Source organism: Macaca fascicularis, chromosome 7 (assembly GCF_037993035.2).
Source record: "Macaca fascicularis isolate 582-1 chromosome 7, T2T-MFA8v1.1".
In the NCBI taxonomy this organism is placed as follows: Eukaryota; Metazoa; Chordata; class Mammalia; order Primates; family Cercopithecidae; genus Macaca; species Macaca fascicularis.
In genome coordinates this window covers 98,964,977-98,979,935 of record NC_088381.1, presented here as the reverse complement: position 1 = coordinate 98,979,935, position 14,959 = coordinate 98,964,977, and the positions used below count along the sequence as shown (strand labels likewise).

Genomic DNA, 14,959 nt, shown 5'->3' with positions numbered 1-14,959 from the left:
CTCCCAAAGTGCTGGGATTACAAGTGTAAGCCACAGTGCCTGTCCATGTGTACTTTTAAAAAATATTTGATGGTGGCCGGCTATGATGGCTGACGCCTGTCATTCCAGCACTTTGGTAGGCCAAGGCGGGTGGATCACGAGGTCAGGAGTTCAAGACCAGCTTGACCAATATGTTGAAACCCCGTCTCCACTAAAAATACAGAAAAAATTAGCCCGGCGTGGTGGCATGTGCCTGTAGTCCCAGCTACTCGGGAGGCTGAGGCAGGAGAATTGCTTGAACCTGGGAGGCGGAGGTTGCAGTGAGCTGAGATCGTACCACTGTACCCCCGCCTAGGCGACAGAGTGAGACTCCATCTTTTTTTTTTTTTTCCCCAGACGGAGTCTCGCACTGTCGCCCAGGCTGAGTGCAGTGGCGTGAGTTTGGCTCACTGCAAGCTCCGCCTTCTGGGTTTACGCCATTCTCCTGTCTCAGCCTCCCGAGTAGCTGGGACTACAGGCGCCTGCCACCACACCCGGCTAATTTTTTGTATTTTTAGTAGACACAGGGTTTCGCTGTGCTAGCCAGGATGGTCTTGATCTCCTGACCTTGTGATCTGCCCATCTCAGCCTCCCAAAGTGCTGGGATTACAGGCGTGAGCCACCGTGCCCGGCCTGAGACTCCATCTTAAAAAAAAAAGATGGTAAGCTGAATACAAAGTTTTCCCTTTTAACCTAAATAATTCACCAAAAAACCAGGACATAGTTGTAGTATCATTATCAAAATTGTACTAATCAGAAAATTTAATATTTATGTAACACTAATATTTTCTCTGGAGACCATATTCAGATTTTGCCATTGTCTTTAATGGCCTTTGTAGTAATTTTTTTTTATGGTCCACAATGAAATCCAGGAGCACACATTACGTTGCTTATCATATTCCTGAGGACCTGCGACAGTTTGTCCTGAGAACCTATAACAGTCTGTCCCCCTTTCTTTTATTTTCATAGCTTTGGTGTTTATGAAGAGAATAGAACAGTTAATTTGAACAAAGAATCTAACTTTATGTCATGTTTCTTTGTGATTTAATTCAGCTTATGTGTTTTAGCAGAAGTCCTATAGAGGAGATACTATGCTGTTCTAGGTGCATAATGTTCCTTCTTGGAGGCACATTCGTGTCTGTTTGCCCTGTTGGTTATGATAACTTGGATCACTTGCTTAAGTTTTTTCTCTTCCAGGTTTCTCTACTATAAAGTTGCTCTTTTTCCTTTTTTTTTTTGTTGGGATCTTGCTGTGTTGCCCAGGCTGGAGTGCAATGGCATGATCTCGGCTCACTGCAACCTCCACCTTATGGGTTAAAGTGATTCTCATGCCTCAGCCTCCAGAGTAGCTGGGATTACAGGCACGTACCACCACGCCCAGCTAATTTTTGTATTTTTAGTAGAGGCAGGGTTTCACCATATTAGCCAGGCCAGTCTCAAACTTCTGACCTAGGTGATCCCCCCGCCTTGGCCTCCCAAACTGTTGGTATTACAGGCATGAGCCACTGCACTTGGCCTCTTTTTCCTTGTAGTAAGTAATTTGTAGGGACATAATTCCAGACTCTGTAAATATGCTGTTTCTCGGTAAACTTAACCGACCCATTTCTGTATTCATTGGTAACTCTTGCCTTAGACTGCAAATTTAAATATACCTTTTCCATCTCTAGTGATTCCCAGCAAGATTTATTTCTAATATTTAGTGAATTCTTATTGTATATTAGTAACAAGGTAGTAATATTTTTGAAAAAAATGGTGGCGTATGAGTTAAAATAGTAGAATTCCGAGGGTGGTGAAAAGAGAATGTGTATGTGTTACCCAGATCTGGTTAATTGTCATTACTGGGGGATTTAAGGAAAAACAAAAATATCATCTGAGTTTATTCTCTGGAGCTCTTCCTCTCAAGAAATAGGTTACAGAAATCCCAACCAAGATCCCAGCAGTCTTTTTGTAGAAATTAACAAGGAGATTCTAGGCTGAGTACAGTGGCTCACGAGTGTAATCCCAGCACTTGTGGGAGGCCGAGGCAGGGAGATCACCTGACGTCAGAAGTTCGAAACCAACCTGGCCAACATGGTGAAACCCTGTCTCTACAAAAAATACAAAAATTAGCCAGGCGGCCGGGCGCGGTGGCTCAAGCCTGTAATCCCAGCACTTTGGGAGGCCGAGACGGGCGGATCACGAGGTCAGGAGATCGAGACCATCTTGGCTAACACAGTGAAACCCCGTCTCTACTAAAAAATACAAAAAAATAGCCGGCGAGGTGGCGGGCGCCTGTAGTCCCAGCTACTCGGGAGGCTGAGGCAGGAGAATGGCGCAAACCCGGGAGGCGGAGCTTGCAGTGAGCTGAGATCCGGCCACTGCACTCCAGCCTGGGTGACAGCGTGAGACTCCCTCTCAAAAAAAATAAAAAAAAAAAAATAATTAGCCAGGCATGGTGGCACTTGCCTGTAGTCCCAGCTACTCGGGAAGTTGAGGCAGGAGAATCACTTGAACTGGGAGGTGGAGGTTGCACTGAGCTGAGATCGCACCACTGCACTCCAGCCTGGGCAACAGAGCAAGACTCTATCTTAAAAAAAAAAAAAAATTAGCTGGGCGTGGTGGCACGCACCTGTAATCCCAGCTACTTTGGAGGCTGAGGCAGGAGAACTGCTTGAACCTGGGAGACAGAGGTTGCAGTGAGCTGAGATCGTGCCATTGCATTCCAGTCTGGTTGACAGAACGAAACTCCATCTCAAAAAAAAAAGAAAACAAGGAGGGTCTAACATTTATATATAAATGCAAATATTCTAACATTTACATATAAATGCAATAGCCAAAGCAACCTGGAAAAGGAGCAGCATGGAAGGATATACATCAACAGATTTCAAGTCTTTTATAAAACTTCAGTAATCAAGGAAGTGTGACAATAGTGTAAAGATAGATTAATGACCCAGTACACATATGGTCAATCAGTTTTCAACAAAAGTGCTAAGACAATCAAGAAAGGATGATCTTTTCAGAAAATGAACAGGTCAATAGCATATGCAAAACAAATTGAACTTCAACCCTTACTGTATATATATAAAATATATATATAGTATCATTTTTCTTTTTCTTTTGTTTTTTGAGATTGAATCTGCCTCAGTCTCAACCCTTACCATGTGTATATATAGCATTATATATATACATTGTGTATATACATGGTAAGGGTCCCATATACAAAAATTAACAAAATGAACCATAGACTAAAATGTATACACTAAAATTATGAAACTTCTAGAGAAAAAGAGAAATCTTAGTGACCTTGGGCTTGGGAAAGATTTCAAAAATGAAACTTTAAACGGTTATACTGTAAAAGAACACATAATTGCTAAGTTGTACTTCATCATCACACACTTTTGCTCTTCAAAATACATTGAAATGGTCGGCTGGACACGATGGCTCATGCCTGTAATCCCAGGACTTTGGGGAGGCTCAGGTGGGAGAATTGCTTGAGCCCAGGAGTTTGAGACCAGTCTGGGCAAAATTGTGAGACTCTGTGTCTGTTTTTTTTTTTTTTTTTTTGAGACCGAGTCTTGGCTCACTGCAAGCTCCGCCTCCCGGGTTCATGCCATTCTTCTTCCTCAGCCTCCCGAGTAGCTGGGACTGCCACAATGCCTGGCTGATTTTTTGTATTTTTAGTAGAGACAGGGTTTTACCATATTAGCCAGGATGGTCTCCGTCTCCTGACCTCGTGATCTGCCCACTTTGGCCTCCCAAAGTGCTGGGATTACAGGCCCGAGCCACATGCCCGGCCAACCCCATCTCTATTTTTATTAAAAAAAAAAAAGAAAATTAAAAGGGAAGCCAGATAATTCTCTCAGATTGTATTTATCTGAAAATGTCTTTATTTGGCCTTCTTTTTAAATTTTTTTTTTTTGAGACAGAGTCTTGCTCTGTCACCCAGGCGGGAGTGCAGTGGCGCGATCTTGGCTCATTGCAACCTCCGCCTCCTGTGTTCAAGCAATTCTCCTGCCTCAGCCTCCCAAGTGGCCGGAATTATAGGTGCACACCACCATGCTCAACTAATTTTTGTATTTTTCGTAGAGACAAGGTTTCACTATTGTTAGCCAGGCTGGTCTTCAACTCTTGACCTCAAAGTGATCCACAGCACCTCGCCTCTTTTTTTTTTTTTAATTAAAAAAATATTTATTTTATTTTTGTAGAGATGAGGGTCTCACTATGTTGCCAAGGCTAGGTTGGTTTTTGGCCTCAAGTTATCCTCCCGCTTTGGCCTTCCAAACACTGTGATTCTTTGTCTAGTAATTTTTGATTTGCTACTGGATATTGTAAATGTTATGATACTGAGCTTTGGGCTTTGTGGTCTTTCGTAAGGAATATTGGGCTTTGGCCAGGTACCTTGGCTCACGCCTGTAATTCCAGCACTTTGGGAGGCTGAGGTGGACAGGTTGCTCGAGCCCACGAGTTCAAGGTTAGCCTAGGTAACATGGCAAAACCCTGTCTCTACAAAGAATACAAAATTGTCATTGCATGGTGGCAGAATAGCTTTTACTCTAGGGAAGTTCACCCCTGTGATCCTGAATTTGTGATTTCTCTGAATTCACTGAATATCCTGGTGATCCATGAGGATTTTCTACTCTGGCTGTTTGGAATGCAAATGTCTGGCCGCTTGTATGATCTCTTACAACTTTCCAGTTGTTCTTTGCCCAATCTTATGGAGTATCACCCTGTATATGACTGTAGTGCTCAGTGGAAACTACTTTGCAGATTTCTGGAAAGGCTTTTTCTCTTTAGTTCCCTAATAGTGAACTCAGCCTCCACATATTCCAGTTGCCTTAAACTCCTCAAACTCTGATCTGTGTTTTCTTAACTTGTACTGCTAGGATCTGTGTTCCCCTTCCTCATGAGCTCAGCCAGCAAATGGTCTCTACTTTGTTTGCTTTCATTTTCTTAAGGATCATAGTCTTGCATTGACTGTTGTTTAGTGTTTGAAAACACATTTTTCATGTATCTTATCTATATTTTAGTTGGTTGTAATGGATGTATTTAGAGAATTTAATAATTTTTTTATGTGAATATTTTCAATTTTTAAATATGTCCAAAGAAAGTTTTAGGAACACAGGCTGAGCTACAAAATGTTTATAGATTGTTTTTTTAAAAAAACATGCTCAGTTGGGCGCGGTGACTCATGCCTAATCCCAGCATTTTGGGAGGCTGAGGCGGCCGGATCATGAGGTCAGGAGATCGAGACCATCCTGGCTAATACCGTGAAACCCTGTCTCTACTAAAAATACAAACAATTAGCCAGGTGTGGTTGTGGGCGCCTGTAGTCCCAGCTACTTGGGAGGCTGAGGCAGGAGAATGGCGTGAACCAGGGAGGCGGAGCTTGCATTGAGTGGAGATTGCGCCACTGTATTCCAGCCTGGGTGACAGAGTGGGGGAAAAAAAAAGGCTGTAGCTAAAATACTTGTATGATCATGGGAACGAGTATATTTGATTCACTTGGCTAAAGGTGGGGCCTTGGAATGAATGAATGAATTTTATTTACTTATAATAGATAATATATATTATAACATATAAATTATAAATATATGTAATATATTTATAGAGAGAGACACTGTCTCTATTATCTATATAGAGATAATAGACAGTGTCTCTATTAGCTAGCTAGCTAGCTAGCTAGATAGATATAGATAATAGAGACAGAGCCCCAGTCTGTCACCCAGGCTGGAGTTCTGTGGCACAATCCTTCACTATAACCTCACATTCCAGGGCCCAAGCAGTCTTCCTGCTTCCACTTCTCTAGTATCTAGAGCTACAGGTGCGCACTGCCACCCTCAGCTAATGTTAAAATTTTTTTTGTGGAGACAGACTCAGTACGTTGCCCAGGCTGATCTTGAACTCCTGGCCTAAGCAGTCCTCCTGCCTTGGCCTCCAAAAGTGTTGAGGTAACAGGCTTGAGCCATCACTCTCAGCCAAAATTTATCTTTAAAAAGCTTCTTTGGTGATTCTGTTATACACTTCAGTTTGGATACCATTGAGCCTCTCTAAATCATCATTTTTTACAAATAGACCCAGAGATGTAGTGAGTTCAGCAAGGTTTTAGGTTATTATCTTGTTTGTAGTGCTCTAATCCATTAGTCTTTACCCCACTACACCTGGACACGATATAATGTAGGTCATTAATTACATGAATTTCTTGATATTTTTAACACTTATTTGTAAGATTTAGTTATAGGTAATTAATTAGAATTGAGAGCCAGGTGCTGTGGCTTGGACCTGTAATCCCAGCTACTTTGGAGGTTGAGGTGGGAAGATTGCCTGAGGCCAGGAGTTAGAGGCTTCTGTAAGCTATGATGACACTACTGCACTCCAGCCTGGGTGACAGAGTGAGACCATGTTTCTAAAAGGAAAAAAAAAAAATTAAACTACACGCAATTGAGTATTATGTTCAGAACATTTAAATTTGAAATTAGATTCTTGTTTTTAAAATACGTATAAATATTTGAAATTGAAATTATTTCCCATGTTTAATTGAATAATTCTACACATTTAGGAAGATGAACCACAGGAAGATGCTAAAGAATTGCAGCAAGGTAAACCATATCATTGGAGAGACTGGTCAATCATTAGGGGAAGAGACTGCTTGTATATTTGGAGTGATGCAGCAGCCTTGGAATTATCTAATGGCAGTAATGGATGGTTCAGATTTATCTTGGATGGAAAACTTGCCACCATGTATTCAAGTGGTAGTCCTGAAGGTGGATCTGACAGTTCAGGTAATATTTTGTTTCAATTAAAATATTTTCCCAGTTTCTACAGTTTTTTTTCCTCATATTTTTGCTACCATTGTCATGGTATTTTATTTAATTTTTTGAGATTGAGTCTCACTCCGTCACCCAGGCTGGAGTACAGTGGTGCGATCTCGGCTCACTGAAACCTCCACCTCCCGGGTTCAGGCAATTCTCCTGTCTGATCTTCCCAAGTAGCTGGGACTACAGGCACCTGCCACCACGCCTGGCTAATTTTTGTATTATTAGTAGAGATGGGATTTCACCTTGTTGGTCAGGCTAGTCTCGAACTCCTGACCTCAGGTAATCCACCTGCCTCAGCCTCCCGAAGTGCTGGAGTTACAGGTGTGAGCCACTGCGCCCAGCCCGTCATGGTATTTAAAAAAAATATTTGTTTCTTTATTTTTTAATATCCATTTTTTTGTATCAGTAGAAAAAATTATTATACCATGAAAATGTTTCATAAATGTCTTTTTACTGCATGGGACAAGGAACAACACTATATCTACTTTTTAAAAAATATCTTTACAAATATAGCTCCTTTTTTGGGGGGGGGGCGGAGACAGTGTCTTACTCTGTTTCCCAGGCTAGAGAGTGGTGGTGTGATCATAGCTCATCGCAACCTCAAACTCATGAGTTCAAGTGATCATCTCGCCTTAGCTTCCCAAGTAGCTGGGACTACAGATGTGTACCACCATGCCTGGCTAATATTTCCAGTTTCTAATTTAGTTTTATTGTTTAAAATTTATGTTTTAATAGGTCTTTTTTTTTAAGAGAAAATACATGTTATATTTGAAAGAAATAAGATTTTTAAAACAAGTATTTTGTCTTCATAGAAAGCCGAAGTGAATTCTTAGAGAAGTTACAAAGAGCTCGAGGCCAAGTAAAGCCATCTACTTCAAGTCAACCTATACTGTCAGCACCAGGACCCACTAAACTTACTGTAGGAAATTGGTCACTGACATGTTTGAAAGAAGGAGAAATTGCTATTCATAATTCAGATGGTCAGCAAGCTACAATATTGAAAGAAGATTTACCTGGTTTTGTATTTGAATCTAATAGAGGAACCAAACATTCATTTACTGCAGAAACTTCCCTGGGTAAGTATGTAGATATGTAAGGTTAGTAGGTAAAAATAAATGAATATGTTAAATTGTAATAAAGTATGCTCTATGAATGTTCTTTTTTTCCCCCCAAGGTTCAGAATTTGTGACTGGCTGGACTGGCAAAAGAGGCAGAAAACTGAAATCTAAGTTAGAAAAAACAAAGCAAAAGGTATATCTGTTGGATGTGCTTTATTCTTGTCTTTTATACTGATGTTGTAAATTTTCAGTGGTTAAGTATAAGCATTGAAAACAATTGAGCCATAGAACATAAGCAACCCTAATATAACGTATTTTAGTTTTCCTGTTTTCAGTGTTCATTTTCTTAAATATTTATTTACATATTATTTTTATACCTGTACTAAATACCAACATTAAAACAGAATCAAAATGGATATTAGTATGAAACAAAATGTAAATTACTTATTAATTGCATACAGAATTTAACTCATTGAAATTTTTTCTTTTCTTTTCTTTCCTTTTTTTTTTTTTTTTTGAGGCTGAGTCTCGCTGTATTGCCCAGGCTGGAGTGCAGTGGCGTGATCTTGGCTCACTGCACCCTCCGTCTCCCAGATTCATGCCATTCTCCTGTCTCAGCCTCCTGAGTAGCTGGGACTACAGACACCCGCCGCCACACCGGCTAATTTTTTGTAAAGACAGATTTTCACTATGTTAGCCAGGATGGTCTCAATCTCCTGACCTCGTGATCCGCCTGCCTCGGCCTCCCAAAGTGCTGGGATTACAGGCGTGAGCCACCACGTCCGGCCTGAAATTATTAATGATATTAATATTTTTAGTGTTATAGTGGGATTGAAAATGACTATTGTATTTTACAGTCTGGGTTAATACCTTGTGATACAGCAACTTAACTGCCTGGTTCTAAATTCAGATTATTTTGATGCTTAATTTAATGGCTATGGCAGCTGAAATTATTACTTCAAGAAGATACTGTAGCAGATGCGTAATTGACTAATCTTTTAATGCTTTCATCGGGTTTGCATTGTTATTTTCAAATATGGCCAGTATATTTCCATGTTAATCTCATAGTTAGATTCAACATTTTCTGGTGACTAGCATGTTTATTTTACCTGTAATGGTAATATAAAATAGGATTTGTTTTTTATTTGTTTTGTTTTGAAACAGAGTCTCTCTGTGTTGCCTAGGCTGGTCTAAAACACCTGAGTGCAAGTCATCCTCCTGCCTCAGCCTCTCAAGTAGCTGGGACTACAGGCCCTATGCCTGGTTCTAAGATAGTTTTTAAATACAGTATGCAAAGAATGCTTGTACGTGATTGGGATTAGGGGAGAGTTCTTGTGTTTTTTATGGCTTTGACCAGAGAAATTGTAATAATGGTGTTTCTTTTTCTTTTTCTTTTTTTTTTTTTAAAGAAACTTAGCGAAACCCTTGTAATAATGTTTTTTTTTGAGACTTGGTTTCGCTCTTGATGCCCAGGCTGTGGTGCAATGGTGCAATCTCGGCTCAGTGCAACCTCTGCTTCCCGGGTTCGAGCTATTCTCCTGCCTTAACCTCCTGAGTAGCTGGGATTACAGGTGCCCACCACCATGCCCAGCTAATTTTTTGTATTTTTAGTAGAGATGGAGTTTCACCATGTTGACCAGTCTGGTCTCAAACTCCTGACCTCAGGTGATCTACCTGCCTCAGCCTCCCAAGGTGCTGGGATTACAGGCATGAGCCACTGAACCTGTCCTGTAATAGTGGTTTTTATTTGAAGCAGATGTTTTATATAAAGATGTTCATGTCTTTATTTCCTGTTTGAATACGCTAGGTTATCCCAAAGATATTTCAGGTGCCACACTTTGGAAAGAACATAGCTTTTTTGTTTATTTTTATTTTTTTTTTGAGATGGATTCTCACTCTGTCACCCCGGCTGGAGTGCAGTGGTGCGATCTCGGCTCACTACAACCTCCGCCTCCCCAGGTTCAAACGATTCTCCTGCCTTAGCCTCCCGAGTAGCTGGGACTACAAGCACATGCCACCATACCCGGCTAATTTTTTATATTTTTAGTAGAGACAGGGTTTCACTGTGTTAGCCAGGATGGTCTCCATCTCCTGACCTCAAGTGATCCACCCGCCTCAGACTCCCAAAGTACTGGGATTACAGGCATGAGCCGCCATGTCCAGCCAACAGTAGTTACATTTTATAAAGTTGTTGTGAATATTGAACCATTGCTTGTAGGAGAAATACTGGGTTAGATTTCTTCTAGGCCTAGAGCCTGTTGTGACAACATTTTTGTCACCTTTTTTTTAATGTTTTCGATTAAAGACACCTTATTTGCTACGTATTGTTTTTTGTTTTTTGAGACAGAGTCTCACTCTGTTTCCTATGTTGGAGTACAGTGGCACAGTCTTGACTCACTGCAACCTCCACCTTCCAGGTTCAACCAATTCTCCTGCCTCAGCCTCCCAAATACCTGGGACTACAGGTGCGCGCCACCATGCCCGGCTCATTTTTGCATTTTTAGTAGAGACGGGGTTTCACCATGTTGGCCAGGCTGGTCTCGAACTCCTACCTCAAGTGATCTGCCCGCCTCGGTCTCCCAAAGTGCTGGGATTACAAGCCTGAGCCACTGCACCCAGCCTGATACGTATTGTTGATTTGTTAGTATTGAACTGGCCAACAGCACTGTTATGCTTGAACAAAGCGTATGTTAGCACACACTTTTTTTCTCTTTTCCCCTTGTAAGGTACATCACAGTCTTCTTGTGCTTAGAAACACTGGATAGCACTTAAGTACTGTGTTTGGGGGCCATTTTAAACAATGAAATCAGGAAGAAAAAGCCCCAAAATTCGATAAGTGTGACGCTAAGTAGATTGGGAGTAGGGCACTTGTTTATAGTATGAGACCCGAAGCAAGAAAGATTGTCACCTTTTTGAATTCTGCTGGGAACGTGCATATCAGGCACTGTAAATTTATTGCTGCACTGTGCATGTCCGTGAATGAATGTGAAAGCTCTGAAATGATTGATTTTGAGGTTACAAATTTTAATGAATACTCATATTTGCAAGCATGGAATCATTGAATAATCTGACTATAAATTACCTATCTCAAGAGCTTTTTGGTATACCTAATATGTCATTATTAACCAACCAAATCTAGACTACAGGGGACTGAAATTTTGTAACACAAACTAAAAAAATTCAATGAGAACATTGTCTCAATCTTGTATTCTCATTAAAAAAATAAAAATTATGGAGGGTGTGGAGTGAGGGTGGCAAGAGTTCCAAAACTTGGGTACTATGCTCACTACCTGGGTGTTGAGATCATTTGTATTGCAAACCTTAACATCACAATATACCCATGTAACCTGCACATGTACCCCCGAATCTAAAAGTTGAAATTATAAGATAAAAATTTTAAAAATTGGCCGGGCGCGGTGGCTCAAGCCTGTAATCCCAGCACTTTGGGAGGCCGAAATGGGTGGATCACGAGGTCAGGAGATCGAGACCATCCTGGCTAACACGGTGAAACCCTGTCTCTACTAAAAAATACAAAAAACTAGCCGGGCGAGTTGGCGGGCACCTGTAGTCCCAGCTACTCGGGAGGCTGAGGCAGGAGAATGGCCTGAACCTGGGAGGCAGAGCTTGCAGTGAGCTGAGATCTGGCCACTGCACTCCAGCCTGGGCCACAGAGCGAGACTCCGTCTCAAAAAAAAAAAAAAAAAAAAAAAAATTAAAAATTATTGCTTCACTTTCTTGATTTAAAATCAGTAGCAACTCAGTGAGTAGGTGGCTGTCCTTTTGCATATATAAACAAGTATGCATCAAAATATTTTAGGCAAAAATAATTTTAACTAATTTTTATTTTTTATTTATTTTTTATTTTTTGAAGCAAAGTCTTGCTCTGTCACCCAGGCTGCAGTGGCACAATCTTGGCTCACTGCAGCCTCCACCTCCCGGGTTCAAGTGATTGTCCCACCTCAGCCTCCTGAGTAGCTGGGACTATAGGCATGCACAACCATGCCCAGCTAATTTTATTTTTAATTTTTAGTAGAGACGAGGTTTTACCATGTTGGCCAGGCTGGTCTTGAACTCCTGACTGACCTCAAGTGATCTGCCTGCCTCCGCCTCTCAAAGTGCTAGGATTACAAGCATGAGCCACCACACCAGTATTAATTATTAATACTGTTTTATAAAGAGATAGTTTCTTCAAAGTCGTCTGATATCCATGATTGCCATCTTTTAATTCTGAAGGGCATACCAAAATAGAATAGAAAGTATTATTAAGTAGTTTACAGCAATAGGTTTTTTCTGTTGCATTAGAGTTATGCTGGTTTGTTTGGGATTAAAATGGCATTAGGTGAATCCTAAATTTACATTACTTAAGCATATGATTTGTGAATAATATCATGTACTAAATTTCATCAGACCCAGAACATAGGTTGTTTTCTTAAATAACTGTTACTTCAAGAGCTCATTTGCCCAAATGACAGTACATACCTTTTTATGGTGAAATAAGTAAATATGAGTGTCTATAAAAGTGAAGATTTGGTAAAATTATTAATTGTAGTAAAAATTCACATTTGTTATGCTTATTTTGGTAGGTACGAACTATGGCTCGAGATTTATACGATGACCACTTTAAAGCTGTTGAAAGCATGCCTCGTGGAGTAGTGGTAACACTCAGAAACATAGCAACTCAGTTAGAGTCATCTTGGGAGCTTCATACAAATAGACAAGTATGTCAACCTCTAGATTTTGATGATGTGTAGTGAGTTTTAGTTTGATGTCTTCCCCTCTATCCTTTATGTCATGGGTATTGAGTAGGGGGTCAGCAAATTATGGCCCAGGAGCCAAATCTGGCCTGCTCCCCATTTGCGTATGACTGCATGAGGTAAGAATGGTTTTTATACTTTTAAATGATTGAAAACAAACCAGAAGGAGAATTTCAAGACACATGAAAATCAGATTTCAGTATCCATATAATTTATCACACGTAGCCATGCTTATTCATTTACATATTGTCTACAACTACTTTGGTGCTACAAGGGCATGGTTGAATAGTTGTGACGTAGACTATATGGCCTGCAAAGCCTAAAATATTTGCACTGGGCCCTTTACAAAAATGTTTGCTGACCTCTGGTAGACATAATTTGTGTTAATCATTTTAACTTTTAATTTTGCTTAATTTCTAAATTATTGTCATGATAATTGGTATTCTGATAAGTTATTTTAAGAGCTATGTTTATGTTTTTGGTTGTCTTCATGAATTTTTTTTTTATTTTAGTGTATTGAGAGTGAGAACACTTGGAGAGATTTAATGAAGACAGCTTTAGAAAACCTAATTGTACTTTTGAAGGATGAAAACACAATTTCACCATATGAAATGTGTAGCAGTGGCTTGGTACAGGCACTTCTTACTGTGTTAAACAATGTAAGTTTATCAAGTAGTAAAGAAAAATATAGTTTTAAAAATTATTTGTAGTTACTCCTTTGGTAGAGTAGTTTTTAGTTTGTTTTGTCAAGAAATATTTAAAAGCTGAATGATGTTAATATTTCTAATTTCTTCAACCTTTAAGTTTTATCGTTAGTTTGAGCCAAATGAATTAGATAATGGTTTATTTTGATTTCTAAGTTGCCAGTTATAATTTGCTAAAGGTTTTGTTGACTAAAAACACTGAAGCCTAAGATTTATTACTCACTGCTCTGATTTTTACCTAAGTTATATAAAATAGAATATGTCTGTAGACCTTAAGTACTCAAGTTATATACATAATGTATGAACAGTGAAAGTTTAGGAAGTTTATGATGGAAGGAACTCTCCACAGGGCCTGTTTTCCAAAGAAAAGTATTGTTTGGAGGAGCAAAGTTGTAAGCCTACCTAAGCATATCATAAAGCTATTCAAAAATAACTCAGACCCAGTCTTGTAGATGGAAATGTAGTGCTGGAGTCACATTCTGCTTAAAGTTGTAACAAATACAGATGAGTTAAAAGGAAAAAAAAAAAAAAAAGACAGTGTAGGAAGTTTATGTGAAAATTTGATAAATATTTGCTAATAACCTTATATATTTTTTTGATTTAAGAATGCCTCTTTATTGTGGTAAAACTTTTTTCCTTTGTTTATATATTTACTTATTTTTGAGACAGAGTCTCGCTTTGTCACCCAGGCTGGAGTGCAGTGGTGCAGTCCTGACTCACTGCAGCCTCTGTTTCCTGGGCTCAAGTGATTCTCCTGCCTTAGCCTCCTGAGTAACTGGGATTATAGGCGCCTGCCACCTTGCCCGGCTAACTTTTGTATTTTTAGTAGAGACGAGGTTTTGTCATGTTGGCCAGGCTGATTTCGCACTCCTGACCTCAAGTGACCCGCCTGCCTTTGCCTCCCAAGTGCTGGGATTACAGAAGTGAGCCATTACACCTGGCTCTTTTTTCCTTTATTTTAATGAAAGAATTATTTTCATTTCAGTTCTACTTAGTTCTATTTAATTAATTATTTATATTTTTAAAAATTTGGAATGCTTCACGAATTTGTGTGTCATCCTTGTGCAGGGGCCATACTAATCTCTGTATCATTTCAGTTTTGGTACACGTACTGCTTGCTGAAACGCAGACTACTCAGTTTTAATTGTTTTTAGTGTGTGTGCCTGTGTGTGTGTGCACTTGCCTGTGCTTGTGCATCTGTGTGTTCACCATGTTGCCCAGGCTGGGCTCAAGCTATCTGCCTGCCTTGGCCTCCCAACGTGCTGGGATTACAGGTATGAGCCACTGTGCCTGGCCAGAGTTGATTTCTTGATCTTAATCATTGTATGTGCTGATGCACTTTTAAGATTTACTTTAGGCTGGGCACGGTGGCTCATGCCTGTATTCCTAGTACTCTGGGAGGCCGCAGTGGGCAGAACGCTTGAGGTCAGGAGTGCGAGACCAGCCTGGCCAACATGGTGAAACCCTGTTTCTATTAAAAATACGAAAAAAATTTAGCCAGGCATGTTGGCATGCACCTGTAGTCCCATCTACTCTTCTGTAATTCTGAGGCAGGAGAATTGCTTGAACCTGGGAGGTGAGGTTGCAGTGAGCCGAGATAGCACGACTGTACTCCAGCCTGGGTGACAGAG

At 40.2% G+C, this 14,959-nt stretch overlaps 1 protein-coding gene and 1 non-coding gene across 29 annotated transcripts in view; one reads left to right on the top strand and one right to left on the bottom strand.

Annotated features, from left to right (window-relative positions):
* HECTD1 (HECT domain E3 ubiquitin protein ligase 1) overlaps window positions 1-14,959 on the top strand; it is a 111,805-nt gene that overhangs the window by 53,116 nt on the left and 43,730 nt on the right. For all 28 annotated transcript variants that reach the window (XM_073997179.1, XM_005561025.4, XM_073997172.1 and 25 more), the window contains 5 exons: window positions 6,554-6,776; window positions 7,625-7,888; window positions 7,987-8,063; window positions 12,454-12,588; window positions 13,137-13,283. In XM_073997179.1, the coding sequence (XP_073853280.1) occupies window positions 6,554-6,776; window positions 7,625-7,888; window positions 7,987-8,063; window positions 12,454-12,588; window positions 13,137-13,283 (846 nt within the window). The remainder of the gene's footprint in view (window positions 1-6,553; window positions 6,777-7,624; window positions 7,889-7,986; window positions 8,064-12,453; window positions 12,589-13,136; window positions 13,284-14,959) is intronic.
* LOC123574767 (U6 spliceosomal RNA) lies at window positions 14,352-14,455 on the bottom strand. The gene has a single exon (XR_006699967.2). It is a non-coding gene; the product is annotated as a U6 spliceosomal RNA (small nuclear RNA).